This window comes from Sarcophilus harrisii, chromosome 3 (assembly GCF_902635505.1).
Source record: "Sarcophilus harrisii chromosome 3, mSarHar1.11, whole genome shotgun sequence".
Taxonomy (NCBI): Eukaryota; Metazoa; Chordata; class Mammalia; order Dasyuromorphia; family Dasyuridae; genus Sarcophilus; species Sarcophilus harrisii.
Genome location: NC_045428.1, coordinates 527,024,682 through 527,042,365, shown reverse-complemented (window position 1 = coordinate 527,042,365; position 17,684 = coordinate 527,024,682). Strand labels below are relative to the sequence as shown.

Here is a 17,684-nt window from a genome sequence, read left to right as displayed (position 1 = left end):
GCGCGCGAGCCCGCCAGGGGATCGGCTACCGAGGCCCCACCTGAGAGTCCCACCCTTGGAGGGGGGTGGGGGAAGGAGGGACCTTCAAAGCTGTGCGTCGCGGCGGAGAAACTCAACTCTCCGCGCCTCCAACACGCGAGAAACAAAACACAGCCTCCCCCCCCCCCCCACCCCTCCCGCATCCCTCCCCGTGGGGCCCTAAACAGGGATAGGCAGCTTCCGAGAATGCCAGAATTCACAAAGAATAGGAGCGGGATTTTAATTTCCCTAGAGGCTACCTACATGAATTCTAGAAGTTGCCTAGAATGTATCGTCCACATTTGTGAGCGATCTGCGTGACTTTTTACTCGAAACTGAGTGTAGGGAGATAGTGTAGTGAGGGCACGAGTCGGGGCACTCGCAGCTAGGACCCAGGGAAGCCCGGGCTTGGAACTGCCAAGGGGGGGCGGAGCCAGATAGTCACCTGACCCACCACCTGCGGGTCCCGTGACTTGCTTGTCAAGAACACAATTGGGAGTAACGGTTGAGAAAGTTGGTTGGATTTTCCGTGTTCTTGGTCTCTGTTGGTGCCCATCCGATTTCTCCAAGATTTCGCAAACTCTCCTTCACTGACCTGCAGAAATCTCTTCGAACGCTTCCCACCCAACCGGCCTCCTCTGCGACCTCTCTTCGCCCTAAACCGCGTTCCTGTTCTTGTCCCGACAGAGCTGCTCCCATGGCCCGGCTCTGGATCTGCATGGGGGCAACTACCTTCTTCATGGCCTTTGTAGTTTTCCATTTCCGGTCCTGCAGGTCGCCGGTGAGTCCGAGGGAGAGAATTCACACTGGGGGACGCATGTCTGGCACCTAATAGGAGTCTCCAAGGATTAGGCTCTCCCGAGCTCCGCAGTATCCTTACCTCCAAATCCATCCCTTCCGTGAACAAGGAGTGTCTTTGGCGCCGCAGTAAAGGTCTTCGTGCTCCTGTGCGAAGTAACATAAACAATTGTGTACTCCCCAAGTTGTAGATTATTGTTCTTTTATTCGGGAATATATGATATTTACGTCGTAAACTTCTCTCGACTTCCCGCAATGAATTTTTTGAATGCATAGAACAAAATACGTAGAATGTCAAATAGTTACCAACATGTTAAGAGAAAATCTGGAAGCAATGGGTATAAACTATTTCTACTTAAGCATAATAACGGATAGGATGAGAAAATGTTTCTGGGTGGCACCGTGGATTCAGATGTGGCCCCAGAAACGTAATCTGGGCAAGTCACTTAACCCTGTTTGCCTCAAGTCCCTCATTTATAAAACTCAGCTAGGAAAGGAAATGGCAAAGCGCTATCACTTAACCCTGTTTGCCTCAGTTCCCTCATTCATAAAACTCAGCTAGGAAAGGAAATGGCAAAGCGCTATCACTTAACCCTGTTTGCCTCAAGTCCCTCATTCATAAAACTCAGCTAGGAAAGGAAATGGCAAAGCGCTATCACTTAACCCTGTTTGCCTCAGTTCCCTCATTCATAAAACTCAGCTAGGAAAGGAAATGGCAAAGCGCTATCACTTAACCCTGTTTGCCTCAGTTCCCTCATTCATGAAACTCAGCTAGGAAAGGAAATGGCAAAGCGCTATGGTATCTCTGCCAAGAAACCCCAAATGGGGTCACAAAGTGTTAGACATCTCTGGAGTGGCAGACACAAAAAAGTGCCAATTTTTTGTCGGGACTTAACCTGTCCCTCTATCTACAATATCATATCTAGTGCTACTGTGGTTTATTACATATATCAACAATTGAAGCAAATGGTAAATTTCAGTTAGCTTAATGAAAGTAAAGAAAGCATTTTTCTCTCAATCCAAATTTACAGAGCCTCTAAGTCTATTTAAAGTTCTCTGGTTGTGCAGTCCATAGGTTAAGAACTGCTCCTCGAACCTAATGAAATGATTGATTTCTTATACTTAATCCTATGTGAATGCCTGTAGAGAAAAATGAAACAGTAAGGGTGGGAAAATCTGAGGTGATTTTTAACATGTCTTGTTTTATTTTTGAATGAAATTAATTCTCTTCCTCTTGTTTTGCTTAAGGGCTTAGGAACCTTTGCTTTCTTTGTTTCCTGGAGAACAGAAAAACCTCTTTACCATTTGGATGTAGGCTGGCCTAAACATCCAGAGTACTTCACTGGCACAACATTTTGTGTTGCAGTAGACTCCCTTAAAGGATTAGTATATGTAGCTCAAGTAAGTATGTGTAGCACAAGGATTTTCCCCCCATAGGGAATATTATGGTTCCTCCTTTTTTTTTTTTTTTTTTTTTTTTTTTACTGTCAGCAGTTTTTTGGGGATTTTTTTTGATTGTTGTTTTTCTCAGTCTATAAATATTTTAAGTGCCTACTATGTTCCATGCACTTAATTAAGGGCTAGGAATATAAAAAGAGGCTAAACAAAAAACTTGCCCTTGAGCACTCAATTAAATGGGAGAGACAATAAGCAAACAGTATGCATGAATAAACTGCTTACAGAATAAATAGAAAATAACTAATGGGGAAGATACTAGAATTAAGGTGGGTTGGGAAAGTTCCTAGAGTAAGTGGTATTTTAGTTGGGACATGAGGGAAGCCAGGAAGTGGAAATAAGGGAGAGTATTCTAGGCATGGGAGATATCTAGACAAAATGCTCAGACGTGAGAGCATGTTTTTGGAACAGTGTCATACACAGAGTAGATACCATACACATCTGGGTGATTGAAATAATAAGACCAGCATCCCTGGATCAAAGAAGATGTAGTAGAGAGTAAGATTTGATGAACCTGGAAAGGATTGTCTGGGGGGGGATTAAATGATATTTTTTTTGGTTATATAGCTAGTGTGTATCAGTGGCAGGACAGAAATACAAGGCTTTCTGCCTCTTAAGACTTAATCTGTCCCTCTATCTACAATACTATATCTTCTCTTCAGAGTTCTTAACCATGATAATGTTTCTTAAAGATCCTATTGGAATTTAAATGTTATATTGATATAATTACCTAGTATCAAGCTATTCTGAAAGTGCCAAAGATTTTATTTTGGGTGTGAGTTTACAGGTTATTAATTTTGTTAGGTTTGGGGGGAGTGTTCTCTTTAAATTTTCTGTAGATTTACAGTTAAGCTAACATTATATTTTACTCCACCACAATAATATTTACTTACATCTGGTTTTGTCTAAGCAGCTATTTTTGTATATCTTTAGAGAGGGGATAACATACCAAAGGTATTAGTGTTCACAGAGGATGGATATTTCCTACGAGCTTGGAATGATACTGTTGACACACCTCATGGTATCTTTGCAACCAGTACCCTATATGAACAATCAGTCTGGATCACGGATGTAGGAAGTGGTATGTGTAGTAACATCTAATAAATTATTATGGAAGAACTTAATATCTTCCCCCATAACTTTTTCTGTTGTGCTTCATTTTTTGAAAGCTGATATTCTCAAATGGTCAATTTCTCAATTCTAAGAAACTCAAGTTTCTTTCCCTCTTAAAAATGCAGTCCAAGTACAAGCAGTGGCAACTTCGGTAGGCTCATTGTTAATTCTAACCATACTGAAACCAGCGCGATGACCGAGCACTGAGAATTATTGAACTAGGCTGGATCAGTGATTGGCTTTGATGACTTGAGTAGCCCAAATAAACTGGACTTATCTCCATTTTGGTCAGCACCATGGGAAGTATTTATGGTAGAAGGTCTTGATTTTCATTTTGTAGGGTATTTGAATTTTGGACTTGTTCCCATTATTTACCACCAAGAAGAGCTAATGAGTCATATGTGAATATACCATAGCATGTCCAAATTGATTAATTGCTAGTCTAATTCCCAAACTTGCTATTAATATGATGAAAGATTCTCCAAAACAACTCAAGAGAGGAAAATATATCCTTTGTATTCCCTGCTTGCTTCAGCTTTTTTTTTTTTAAGCTTATCACATTATTCTTTTGCTAATGCCAGACTGCCATTGTTTCAAAAGAAAATTCTGATTATTAAATGTGTGCATAGATTTTTTAAATCGCAATTTTCTGTGTTGTGAAAAACATGTATAGATAGATACAGGCATATCTGTCTATTTGTTTATAGTTATGCATATATGCACATACACTACAGAAATCCAAAACCCCTCTGTTAAGAACAGAAAACACAAATGGAATATGGCTTTCTTTCTTCCACAATTGACCCTAAGTAGCTATTTCTTCATTTCAGTTTGTACTAATGCCAGAGAAATTGAGGCAAGACAGAGATTAGTTTTTAATCTTTTAATTGTGGAGAGTTAAGGCTCGCTGGTCAAATGGAACTCATGTTCAAAATTCATTCGATCCTGAGAGACTGAAGCAGGGAACTTTGATAACTAATAAGGGTTTGCAAACAGCATAACCTGAATATACAACAAAGGTAGAAAATGGGGGAGAGGGGACAACACTGGATGAGCAGACAAGCCATAATTCAAAGAAAGGATCATAACTTAGTCCTGACAGGATAAACGTCAAGATAAGGTCAAGGGCAGGAGAAATTGAGGTTAAAGACAATACTTAAAAGGAAAAGGAATTATCCCAGCAAGGACTGAGATAATTGTACCTGGAGTTTTATGACTCAATGGCTTCTTTTCTGATTCAATTCTCCCAGTCCTAATGGCAAGGAAAAGGGGGGAGGACACTATAATAATTTTATTCAGGGCATAACAGCAAGACCATCATTGGCAAAATTAAATTTTTATTAACAAGTAGATACTTTTACTCAGAAAAGGAGATATGATATAATAATTGGTATAAAAATTTCTATAATGCCTGTGATATCATTAGTGGTTCTGTAAATTTGGTTCTATTAAGTATGCTATCAAGAAGGGGAAAATAAAATAAAGTTTATCAGCAACATATTTAGATTTACAGATAATCTGGAGGGAGGAAAAGACAGTTTGAACTTGTGACCCAGGATTTGGGGAGCAGCAGTGGCCTTGAATTTATTAAAAACTTTACAAAGGTTATATATATTTGAGAGATGAATGGTTTCTAAGATCCAGAAATGCATAGCCTAATTTTCCTCAGTTCAGATTAGAATGAAAGTGAAAGTTCCTTTTTAAAAATGAATACTCTGATTTGTAATTTATCTAATTTGTAAATCTTGGATTTTTATTTTACACTAGTAAAGTAAAAACTTGTAAAATAATACTTGCTAGTAGACAATTTGAATCAAATTTTACTCTCCAGAAGACTGGATACTAATACTAATAATAATTATAATAATAGCATTTAGGGTTCCTATCTTGGAGCAGGCACTTTGAGAAGCACTTTACAAATATTAACTCATTCAGTCTTCATAATAACCCTCAGAGGCAAATGCTGTTATCCCCATTTTACAATTACGTGTGAACTAAGGCAGAAATTTTTACTTGCCTGGGGTCATATGTGTCTGGTAAGGGTTTGATGCTAGGTTTGTATTCAGATCTTTCTACTTCCAAGTTCAACACTATTTCCATTTCATCACCTATATATGCCTATTTAGTGGCACACCTAGATTCTGTCCTTTACTGAAAATGTCACTAATTAAAAGTTTGGGGTTTCTTTTTAAAGTTAATGCTTTTTAACATTTGATAAAACATCAAAAATATATTCTTATCAATAAATATTGTCACACCACAAGATTTTGAAGTTTTAGCTGGTGACTTTTTTTTTTTTGGATCATTTTTGCTATTACAACATCCTAGGACAAGTGTAAAATCTATACTATTTCTGAATTAATTTTAAGGAGGTTTGGCTTGTACTCCTTCAAGCTCTCATTGATTAAGGACTTGTACTTTCAGTACAATCCTGTGATTCTGTTTTATAACATTCCATTAAAACACATATATGCAAACAAAGCAACTTATCTTTCTTCCTCTTTGTCTGTTTGTTTTTTGTTTTTGTTTTTTTTCCCTGATGAGTCAGGAATAACAATAGCATTTAGGGTTCCTATCTTGGGGCAGGCACTTTGAGAAGCATTTTACAAATTTGCTGTATGATTTCACAGATCATCAAAATGATGAGTCAAAATTTTTCCTAGTTGGCTCAACCTGAAAGAAAATCAGTCAGAAAATTGGCTACTAATCAACATCATTCTTATCTTTTTAAATGAAATTCTTTCACTTTTTACATTTCTTTTTCATCAAATGATGCTTCCTGCACCTTTACAAATATCTTGTGGTTCAGCTTCTAGAATTATTCTTACTAACTAACCAAGACTCTAAACAATAGAATTTGGAGCTAGAAAGGATAGACTTTAGAGGCCATCTGTATATAATTTCCTCATTTTGCAGATTAAAAACTGATCTACCCAAAGCCACATACCTTTTTAGTGCTCAAGGCAGAATTTGGACTGACTTGAGGACCATGCATTTTCTATTCTACTGTGCTTAACTTTTAGTTATTTTTAAAAGACAACCAGAAATTTATTCAGATTACTTTAAATTTATATTATGCAATTTACAATCCTCCATATTGATTTCAGCTAGTTTTTCTAAAGATAATTCCCCAAAAGAACTATGTTTTATGCTTTTGCTTGCAAGAAAATCTTATATGAAAATAACTAAGAAAAAAAAAAAACCTAACAAAATTAAGACACTGGTAATCTTAGGACATTTATTCTTGCTTTAAAAAGTATTGAATTAGAAGCACCAAAAGAAAAATAATAGATTTGTATTATAGAAATTAAAGCCTCCAGGGGCTTAAAACTTTATTATAATAGAGAAGTTGAAGTTATAGACTAATAGTCTTTTAAAAGTTATACCTCAGTAGTTAAATCTTTTAATTATAGATACTTGTGTGGTGTTAGAATAGGTCAAAAAGATTACATTTACTTGGTTCCAGTGATTTAGTAACATTACTTACAGAAAAATCCTCTTCTAAAATAATCAATATTCAAATCGGTCTAGAAGGCTCAGTATAAAAAGAATTTAAAAAAAAATAGAGGATCTAAACCAAAAACAAATGAGATTTTAATGTAATAATGATTTAGATATAGTACATACTAAAATATAGTGCCTCATAATCTATCTTTTCTCAGTCTTTTCTGATTTTTCTCTTTTTTTTTAAATTTAAAGCACAATCTATTTGAACATTTATCTTAAGAGCTTTATTTGTGAAAATTTATTTTAAATTCAGGATCCTATGGACATACAGTGAAAAAATACAGCTCCTTTGGTGACCTCATTCAAGTTCTGGGTACCCCAGGCAAAAAAGGAACTGGTATAAACCCAATTCAGTTTGATAACCCAGCAGAAATATATGTGGAAGATAATGGAGAAATGTACCTTGTGGATGGAGATGGAGGATTGAACAACAGACTGCTTAAATTGAGCCAAGGTATATAAGCTTATTTTAGTGCTAGAGTCATCTACAAGAGTGATTTTAAAATTAGTACCATATAACTACAGGAAACCATGGTATGAACCAAAGGGTGACCAGTTAGTTTATGGGAAGATGAACCACAGATCACACTAACTTTGACTTATCTCTAACACTCCTTTGCTACCCTTTATCCTACAGATGTATTAATCTGCAATGATTATATAACTTTCCAAACTCTAACATATCACATAACCCATCTGGGACCACTATACCAACAATTGCAAGGCAGAATTGACTTCCCTGGGCTTACCCATGGTTCTTTCTTCCTTCTCCCCCATCTCCTTGTGTCTGTGACAGTGTCCAGAGGGCCGTTGAGTCTTAGACATCTTAACCAATTTCACAGTTAATAAGACAGTATGTTGTATAGGATAATTAGAGATGGATGGGCTGTAATCCACATTACAGATCTTGTTACATTGTTTCCCTCAAAAAATCTATCCCTTTTTGGAACTTCTCTATTTCTATCCATTTATCCAAGTTGCAACTTATGAGTCATCTTCTATTCCATGCTCTCCTTCACTCTTCACAGGCAATCATCTCAATTTCTCAAATACATCCCCCTTCTCTACAATCAAAGTTAAGGTCTTTTTTGGGGCCCTCAACTCCTGTTCCCTGTACTATATCCATATCCAGCCCCCAGACTAATATTCTTGACTACGTCTCCATTATAAATTCCAATGGCTCTCTATTGATCTTAAAGATGGATATTTCATCTTTACATCATAATAACTGAGAATATATAAGTAAAATTTGTACATAAGTATTCATATATGGGGATATACAATCAAAAAACCTAGATCAATAAAAGTAAATATGCTAAAAAAAAGTTGGAAGACCACTCTTCTAGAAGGCTTTTATTTAATGTGATGTTTGCTACTATACATGTGATATTTGGATGTGTTGTATGAAAAAATGGCTGGCACCTGGTATGATTTTGTTAATGAGTCATTCCTTAGAGCTCAGAAGAATAGGTCAAATAAAATGAAGAGTCAGAGTGAATTCAGGAGCTGAAAAGTAATTGGATGACTATAAGAAAAAAAGATTTAAGGATAAAGAGGCCTAAAGTTGTATTTATTATCATTGGAATAAACAATTACAATCCAGAAGAGGAAGTATGACTAATACCCAAACAATTAGAGAACTATTTTAAGTGCAAACTGTGGTACTGACTTAAATAACTTCTTACTGTTACACTTAAATGCTCTAAGACTTTGGAATTATTCTATATATGAAATTAATGGAGGAAAACTTTAAATTCAATGGAGGTAGACTCAGTGAGGAAGCCTTCTTAAAGAAAGTGGGACTGGAACTGAGTCTTAAAAAGATAAGGCTTTGGATAGATGGTTGGTAAAAGGGAGAACATTTGGGCTACAGGAGAGGGGAGGACACTGAACAAAGGTTCTGAAGTAGGAAAGGGTAAAGCATATGCTCTTTATTTTTGGTGTCTTGTAGAACTAATGACATTTTTTGTGGAAAAAAAAATGTGATGTGTTTTAGGAAGATAGAGCCAAGTAAGGGAGGAAGGGAGATTTCATTCAGATCCCAACAAGAAGACTGTTGTAATAATCAGGCCATGAGGTCATAAAAGCATGAACTAGCTTGGAGTGGGAATAGAAAATGTATCTTAAGAAATATTTATTATATAGGGAATGGCAAAAATGAAACATTCTCTGCCCTCAAGAAATTCGAAATTGTGGATGGGAAAATGAGAAGCAGAAACAGCATGTGCAGAAACGTGTATGTAAATATGTGATGTGTACAAGCTAATTGGGGGGATACTAAAGGACTTGGCAACTGCAACTTATAAGAGATGCCTTAGGAGCTCTGCTTTGAAGGGAATTAGGGATTCTAAGACATAGAGGTGGAAAGAGAGTGCATGCCAGGCAAGGAAGTTGGTCCTCACAAAGGCAGAATGCTGTATGGAAACTCACCAGTTTTTTGAAGGTGAAGAATGTGCAAATCAGCCTGGAAAGATGGACTAGAGAGTCAGAAAAAAAGACTTGAGGTGCTATGCCCAGGAATTATATATTTTATCTTGGATACAGTGAGGAATCCTGGAATATTTTGAATGAGGGAGGAACATGCTCAGCCTTGTGATAAGACAGTCATTTTGCCAGTGGGTTGTATGATTGGTTTGAGAGAAGACAGGATAGAGGCAGACAACAGTTAAGCTGTGGCCATTCAAATATGAGGGGATAAGGATCTGAAATAGTGTTAAGTGGAGAAAAGAAGGGTACAGGAGATGTTGTGAGGCAGGGAATTGATAAAAATTGTCAGCTGATTAGATGTTGAGATGAGAGAAAATAAATATGATTCATTAAAGTTGCCTGAGTGACTAGTAGAAATTAGAAATAGGGCTTGTTTAAGAGGATAGTTTTTGAGTTCGTTCCCCACAGGATATCCAGTTAGAAATGTCCAGCAATGATTTGGTATATAGGATTGAAACATAGGGGAGAGACTTTGAGATCTTTCAAAGAGATGATCATTTAATTCCTAAATGAGGTTAAACACAAATTGAATATGAGAGCTGAAAGAGAAGTGAATATTGCATATGACTTCCAAGTTAATGTGGAAGGCTAGAATGATGATATTGATGACTTTTCCTATAGATATTAGTAAGGCATTTAAGGTTTTTGGTTATCTGGATCCCACCTACATTTATAGCCATATTTCATGAACTCTACACTTGAGCCAAAGTGACCTAGTATTTGTTCCTCAAATTTAATCACTCCCATCATTATGCATCTATATAAATTATACTTCTTTCTTGGAACAAACTCCTTTCTTATCTCAGCTATTCCCTGATCTGTGAAGTTTTCCCTGATTTCTCTCAATAGATTACCTGAATTTTCTAGGAAAAATTCTGTCTTTCCTTCTCCTTTGTGCCACCAATATACACTTCTTGAGGAAGGGAGATTTTTTTTTGTTTGTGCCTTTTATTCCCCTGCTGGTCATGAAGAAAGACTTCAAAGAGGAAGTATAAGAAGGAAGATGGAAAATTAAGTTACCTTTCTGGTGGGTGTGGGAGAGGATATGTTTTAGGAAAGGAAAATATAATCTTCCAAATTTGAAGTTTTGACATTTTTTTTTCTTTTTTTTGACTCAACTATGTATATGCCTTTCATACAAGATATTTGACTCAACTATATATTCTGGGATACCTTTTACATGAAGCAGTCTGTGACATAATTATTTGAAGTGATACTTTTTTCATTGTTCTGTAATTTTGACTGTATATAATATAATGTTTTCTTATATTTAGATTTTGAGATGCAGTGGATTCGTGGGGAGCATGGAACAGGCCCAGCCCAATTCAACATTCCACATAGTGTAACAGTTGATTCAACTGGTCGGGTAAAAACATTTTTCTATCTATACCCAAGTGCACGTTTATTTGAAACATTAATTATATAAGTACTTAAGGGATAGGTAGGAACTTCATTGTTTTAAAAAATCATTATTACCCATTATATGTGAAGTCCTTTAAAAGTTAGGAAGAAAAAATCTTTCAAAATTTCATTTGTTTTTGTAGTGGAAAAAAATACTGATTTTGAAGTCATATTTTGAATGTTTCTCTAATATTGGCTATGCCACCATGCACAAATAAATTTCCTTTTGTGATCTTTGGTTTCCTCTTCTTCAAAATGTAACTGATTACACTTGTAATCAAGATTGTTTTGAGGATTAAATGAAATATATGTAAAGCACATGGCAAACTTAAAAGTGTCATTAAAATTTAGGTGCCTATAAGCTGTTACAGTTTTTAGAACTTGAAGGAAACATGTTCTTAATTTAGAATCCCACATGATTAAAGGGGATTGAGAGATTTCAACTCTGAGCCACAGTGTTCTTTCTTCTGTATTATGCCATGGCTTTGTAATTCTTTTCTAAGCAAGATTGGTGATGATTGTCACCTGTCCAACCCCAGGAAGCTCACTTGATTGGCCAAGCTAAACCTATTGACAGAGATATTATCAGGAACTCATTCTGATAGTAGATAGGTAAGCTCCACTGTCTGGATATTGTCATCACCAGAATAGTCCCAGCTATTGGGACTTCCATGGCTACTTATTCTCTGAAAAATTCCTTTTTATATTCTTCTATAAATCCCCATGGAGACTACTGGATTTTAATGGAACACAGGTTTTTTTTCTTTGTGTGTGTGTGGGGGGGGGGGGGGGGGTCCTGTTGTATTTAATATGTTAGCCTGCTCCCCTACTTCTTAATGGTTATAAGTCTTAAAATATCTATTGACACTGAATAAATATGGGTTTTCTTTTCATATCTTAAGTCAGATGAAGCAATCACAGTATATTCTCACAGTGCTGTAATTAAAACAACTTTTTTCCTGGGTTTTTGCTACTTGTACTTTATAAAGACCAGACCACACCAACTTATGGATTGTAACAAATTATAATCAAAATGATTTAGTAGACAAGCATATAGAGTTATCTGAAATGAGTTCAGTGCAAGGCTATTTGTCTTTTTTTTTTTTTTAAACTGACCTTTTAATAGAAAATATGCTACTTTTTTCTTTTTTGGGGTGAAATGCCAAATATTTTATGTCATTATATAGTAGATCAGTTGTATAGAAAACCATGTGTTTGAAAAAAAAATTTGCATCCTAGATCTTTGCTAATAATCATTTAATTGATTCCTAGGTATGGGTTGCTGACAGAGGAAACAAAAGAATTCAAGTATTTGATAAAAATACAGGAGAGTGGTTGGGAGCATGGAGTGATTGTTTCAAAGAAGATGGTCCTTATTCTGTCAGGTAATAATTTAAAGAGAAATTGTTAAAGCTGTTATATTTGTTGCATCATTTCTCTGGAAGAGCTCGATACACTATTAAGAATTTTAAAAATTTGCAAGCAAAGTAAAAAGGTACAAAAAATGAAGATTGTGAAAGATGAGATAAAAAAGAATAGTCATGATTATGGCATGACATATCAAATCCAAAGCAAAGAGGAGCATCAGGCTCTTGAATGTGCAGCCAGTGAACACTGAGAAGAGATGCCTCAACAGCTTTCCTCAAGGTCACTGGGATCTGTAGGGTGAGGTATTTGGACCACTAACTGACACTCTTGCTTTATTCACTTGTAAAGAATTCTTTTTCTAAGACTTTATTATCCATCAAGTATTACAGAATTAGTTTTTTATTCTCTTCCTTTAAATAGTAATTTAACTCATGTATATTCACAGAGAGTCTGTTATGTAGTTGGCCTTAAGTGCTTGTTAGGGAGATAGAGGTACCTAACTAATTTCTCATCCGAAGTTACAGTTTTGTTTAAATGGTTGTCATATTTAGAATATTTCACATACATTTATGACATGTTTCTTGTACTTTTTTTTTTTTTGTAGGCTTACTCCTGATGAGAAATACCTCATTGTTGCCCAGTTGAATATCAGTAGGCTCATTCTATTGTCTGCACCCCCTGTAGGGATGATTGGAGACTGTATTGTGATAAGCACAGTCCAGCTAGCCAGTCAAGTGTCACCTCATCTTGTGGATGTTGACAGGAGGACTGGAGCAATCTACGTGGCAGAACTTGGGGCACAACAAGTTCAGAAATATGTCCCTTTAAAATAAATAACTATCTCCTTTCATTTAGATATTCATAAATTTGCTTTTCTCAGGGAATGGCCATTGCAGATGTTTCAGTTGAAAGCTCTTGTGATTTTTTTTTTTTTATTAATGACTAAATATCCCTGTAAGACTTTACAGGGCACGAATTTTCTGGCATGTTCCTTTTAAAAAAATTGTTTCAGGAAGCTTTGTTTTTATTAATAATCATTGAATCCAGATAATTTATTGGTACCACCATGTCTTAGCTTTTTTCTTTTTGAATAAAAGGCTATTTTGAGGGATTCCAACGAATTAGGATTAAAATGCTACATCATTTTGATGAACCAAGTAACTTTCTCCTAGAAGGTTGTCTTTGGGGTGGGGAGTAATGATAGATATAAGAGTTGAAGGATATTTTTAAATGCCATTTCAAAAACTTGCTGTGAGTTTCAAACTAATATGATTTATACAGTGAATGGGAAATGAAATTGTTAAGCAGAAGACATGGATTTTAGGACATCAAAAGCATGCCATTGAACTCATTTTACTTCTATGGCTATGAAGTATCTCAGTCCTTTTAATTTAATAATGTAGTAGTCCCTATGCACTTTACCACAAAAAAAATTTTTTTAGAAGGTTATGAGCTTTTTACTTCTTAGGCTAGTTCCCTTATTGAATGTAGAAGATATACAAGAATTAATATATGTCTACCTCAGGGAGGTATTAGAAGAATTAATATGCCAATATTTGCCAAAAATTTTGAGGTGTTGAGGTTGGTGTGTTTTTTCTTTACATATTTTTATTTCTATACCATTTTTTCATGCAATCTACCAGTTTAATTATAACCAATTTCTAGTACTTGTTTATTTCAGCACATTGGTACATTTTTTACCTATTTCTATTTTCCTGTTATCATATACTTTGTACATCATTTGGCAGTATTGATTATCTACCTTGAATAACTTAGCAAATATTTACTTACTCTTAGGATATTTTCTCCTGCAAGTCATTACCTATTCCAGCCAGCCACTCTCTGAGACCTCTATTAGGTTTTCAGAATTCTAGTTCATTTCAATGTTGGCCCAAGTAAAATATAATTAATAAGATCTCTCCACAGAAATAACAGTGCACTTAAAAGGCAAATACAAATGATTTTGTGATTATCCGTGCAACCCTAGTAAATCATAAGTTAAGAATTGATGGGGCAGCATTTTGTTAGCTTTTCTTATACTTTATTTTAATATCTCCTTTAGAATATAATTTGCACAAAGCCAGAGACTCGATAGTTTGGAATCTCACTGCTATTATTCAGCACTTAATATAGGAGCTCTCTATAATTGTCTTATAACTTTTGATAGTTACCACTGACACCACAGTCATCTTTGTGCACAGGGGTATTTTTCCTTCCATATCATAATCCGGCATAAATTACAGAAGAGTTGGTTTTATTTCTAATCATCTGAAGGGTATTCTGGATGCGACTGGGGTAGTTAAATTTAATATTGCTTCTTTGATTACCTAGGAACAATATCAACAAGTAGGAAGTGATACCTGTATAATTTCTAGTTACCAGACTAATCTTGTATTTTTGCTTAATGATTGTGAAATTTCAGCTTTCCCAATAATTTTGCAAATTCCCTTTATATAAATATATAAAACCTTTGTATGATAATGAGAATGTTGAAATTAGAAGGCCGAGATTGAGTGTGGACTCTGACTAACTGAACCCATGGTGACATACTAACCATGTGACTAAAGATCCAGACTCACATTCATAGTAATTGTATGACTATGAGCAATTCACTTAACCTTACTGAGCCTCAATTTCCTCATAAAAGAAAATGGAAATAATGATTTTATTTTTTTACTACCTACCTCACAGGGTTGTTATGAATAAAGTGTTTTGTAAACCTTAAAACCCTATATAAGTGTGAATTATCATACCTAGATTATCTTTGGAAATTATCTTGGCCAGAATACTGTTAGTAACCCATAAATTGGCTCCATTATTGTAATGTAGACATATGACTTGAGAAAATAAATATGGGTGATTTTTATGGGTAATATTTTTCTTTAGTACCATTGTCAGATTTAAAAGCTTATAAACACAATACCAAGTAGAAAAATTTTTGATCTAGAGATCTAAATTTAATCCTGACTATCTTTTTAACTAGATTTTGTGATTTTGAACAAGATACGTCTTAAGAATTTTTATTCCTCTGTCAAATGAATCATAAGATTTTAGCTATCAAGCTAAAAGGGACCAAATGGTATCTTGCCTTCTCAATTTAGAAGAATGTTGTTTGGGCCAAATGAGACTATTGTAGATAATAAAAGCACTTTGAATAGTTTCAAAGCACATGTGCACCTATGCAAACAAAATATTGTCGGTATGTGAATAGATAACATTTTAAAGCCATGTCACTGGCATCTAGTAATTTGAAGTTGTTTTCAGCAAAATAGAGTCCCTCTCTCTGGCCTCAGAATCCTTATCTGTAAAATGGGGATGATAATAATACCTTTAGTATTTGTATCAAAGAATTATTGACAATCAAATGAAATAATGCCAGTTAATCTCATTTTGAAATCTATACACAGATAAATTTGTTGATTGATTTAGGAGGGATTGGTTTGAACTTTTGTTGCAGGGAGAGAGATTGTTTTAACTTCTTTTGTAATTCTTCTCATACTGTTATTGTACACCGGATTTCTACGGATAACTTGCTAATAAAATTTTTATCAACATTTTTGTAAGAATATTATTTTACCTTTTATCTTCACAGATTGATTAAGTAGATATAAACATTAGGGCTTCCTGAAACTAAGCAAAACATAGGAATTTTAGATAATATTAAAAATAAAAGCATTTTTTTTTTTTGCCTACTTGGATTTATCAGAGGTAACTTAGTAACACAAAAAGACTTGTGTGATTTTATTTTATTTTTCTTTTATTCTATGTGTTAATAATTAACAAGCAAAATGGAGAAAATTACTACCTAATTTTTTTTCAAAAGATAGATTGGAACTGCCAAAATAATATGGATTAATGTACTTTCTCTTTGAAAACAGAAGAGGGCAGTGGAGTTCTTTTCAAGCTAAAAAGCATTTTAGCTATATTAAAAGTTAAAATTTTAAGACCCCATTAAAGCATAGTTCTTTTAACTCGCCCCCTGCTTTTCTCAGGCTAACAACAAAAACCATTGTTATAGTTGATTTTACTTTGTCTTTAAAGTTTTATTGTAAGTTATTTTCCCATTAGATCTCTTGGTTAAAACAAAAATATAACTTCAATAATTTAATCTGTTGACCAAAGGCTAAAATCTTGGCATAAGCTAGATGTATTCGTACAACTTGCTGTTGTAAGTTTGATGTAACAGCAACAGTTTATTAAGATAATCATGCATCTTTCCATTTCTCCAACCCAAAATTTATAGCAGTTCTGTCATTCAAATGAGAATAACAATGCACTAGTAAATTCTCAGTTTATCCTAAACAGATTAAAAAACCTGGGCCAAGTAGAAAGGGGTCAAATGCTTTTCCAGAAGTGGAATCAAGAGTTGATCTTCTTGATTATTTAAAAATCCCAGACTATATTTTCTTAAAGGGGGAACAATAACATTTGCCAATGAACTGAGAGGTATTTGTAAACTTTACGAATGCTCCAAACATTCTATGTTATATGTTGCTTTTATATGCAATATTTTTTTATTTTCCAGATACCAGGTTGAAGAATACTTGTGATGTACTAAAATGTATTTTTTATCTTTTTTGAAGGACTACTAAATACAACTTATTACATATTAAACAGAATGAAGGGATTTTTAGTTTCTCTGTTTTGGGATAATTTTTGTGAGAGTAATGTATATATTGTCAAATGTTTGTTTCACGAACTTTTGATAATCAATTCCTTAGTTTGTTAATCTACATATTTCTCAGGATTCTCTGTCATTTCAGTGTCCATGATAGATAATATATTATACTATATGTAGATAAAATTGATTTTCATATTGTAATCTTTGTTCAAACCCTGCCTCAAACACTTAATACTTGTGTGACTCTGGGTAAATCAACTCTTTTGCTTCAATTTCTTCATATATAAAATGAGCTCAGAATAGCACCTATCTTCCTTTCCTATTGTGAGGATAAAATGAGATATCTGTAAAGTAGTTTACAAAGAAAACAAAGTATTCAACTATGACCCTGTTGATATCTTCTCTTTGGAGCTGCCTCGTTAGATCCAGCAAATTTCATCATTAGGTTAGAACAGTGATTAAAGCATTTAGTCACAGAAGTTCACAGACCACTTACTAAAGCATTACATAAGCCGTTAAATGTAAACCTCATTAAGGGAAGAAGCTAATTTTGGTATACATTTTTTTAACTAGACTCATGATTTTATTAGTAAAAGAAATTTTCAGAAAGGATCCTCCATCTAGCAAGATATATTAGAACTGGAATTTCAAGATGTTAGACAATTGCCTGGGATTAGCAAGAGATGAATGACAAGTCTGGAGTCACACAACTAGTTTGTCTAGTAGACCACAGGTCTTCCTGACTCTGAGGCCTGCTTTCTAGCCATTTTTCTACACTATCACAAATTGTGCTTAATACATACTAAATATATGCTTGTAAATGAATGCAGTGGTAAGCACCAAATCACAAAATATGAAATTGTATCAATACACAGTTTCCTGACAAAGTTACTCATGGGGATTATCCTGGAATTAA

General features: G+C 34.7%; 1 protein-coding gene across 1 annotated transcript; it reads left to right on the top strand.

Moving 5' to 3' along the window:
• The first annotated feature begins 145 nt into the window (after positions 1 to 145).
• Positions 146 to 15,701, top strand: NHLRC3 (NHL repeat containing 3). The gene is made up of 7 exons (XM_003764538.4): positions 146 to 799; positions 2,065 to 2,217; positions 3,205 to 3,352; positions 7,145 to 7,345; positions 10,653 to 10,744; positions 12,052 to 12,164; positions 12,752 to 15,701. Exons 1-7 carry the CDS (start codon positions 716 to 718, stop codon positions 12,978 to 12,980), a joined length of 1,020 nt encoding a protein of 339 aa, XP_003764586.1. The 5' UTR covers positions 146 to 715; the 3' UTR covers positions 12,981 to 15,701.
• Positions 15,702 to 17,684: the final 1,983 nt, after the last annotated feature.

What these genes read in the sequence shown, in the direction of transcription:
- NHLRC3 (XM_003764538.4), top strand. Translation starts at nt 716, where the DNA reads ATGGCCCGGCTCTGGATCTGCATGGGGGCAACTACCTTCTTCATGGCC. An exon ending in GATCACGGATGTAGGAAGTG is followed by an intron (nt 3,353 to 7,144) that starts GTATGTGTAGTA and finishes TTTTAAATTCAG; the next exon opens with GATCCTATGGACATACAGTG. An exon ending in CAGTTGATTCAACTGGTCGG is followed by an intron (nt 10,745 to 12,051) that starts GTAAAAACATTT and finishes ATTGATTCCTAG; the next exon opens with GTATGGGTTGCTGACAGAGG.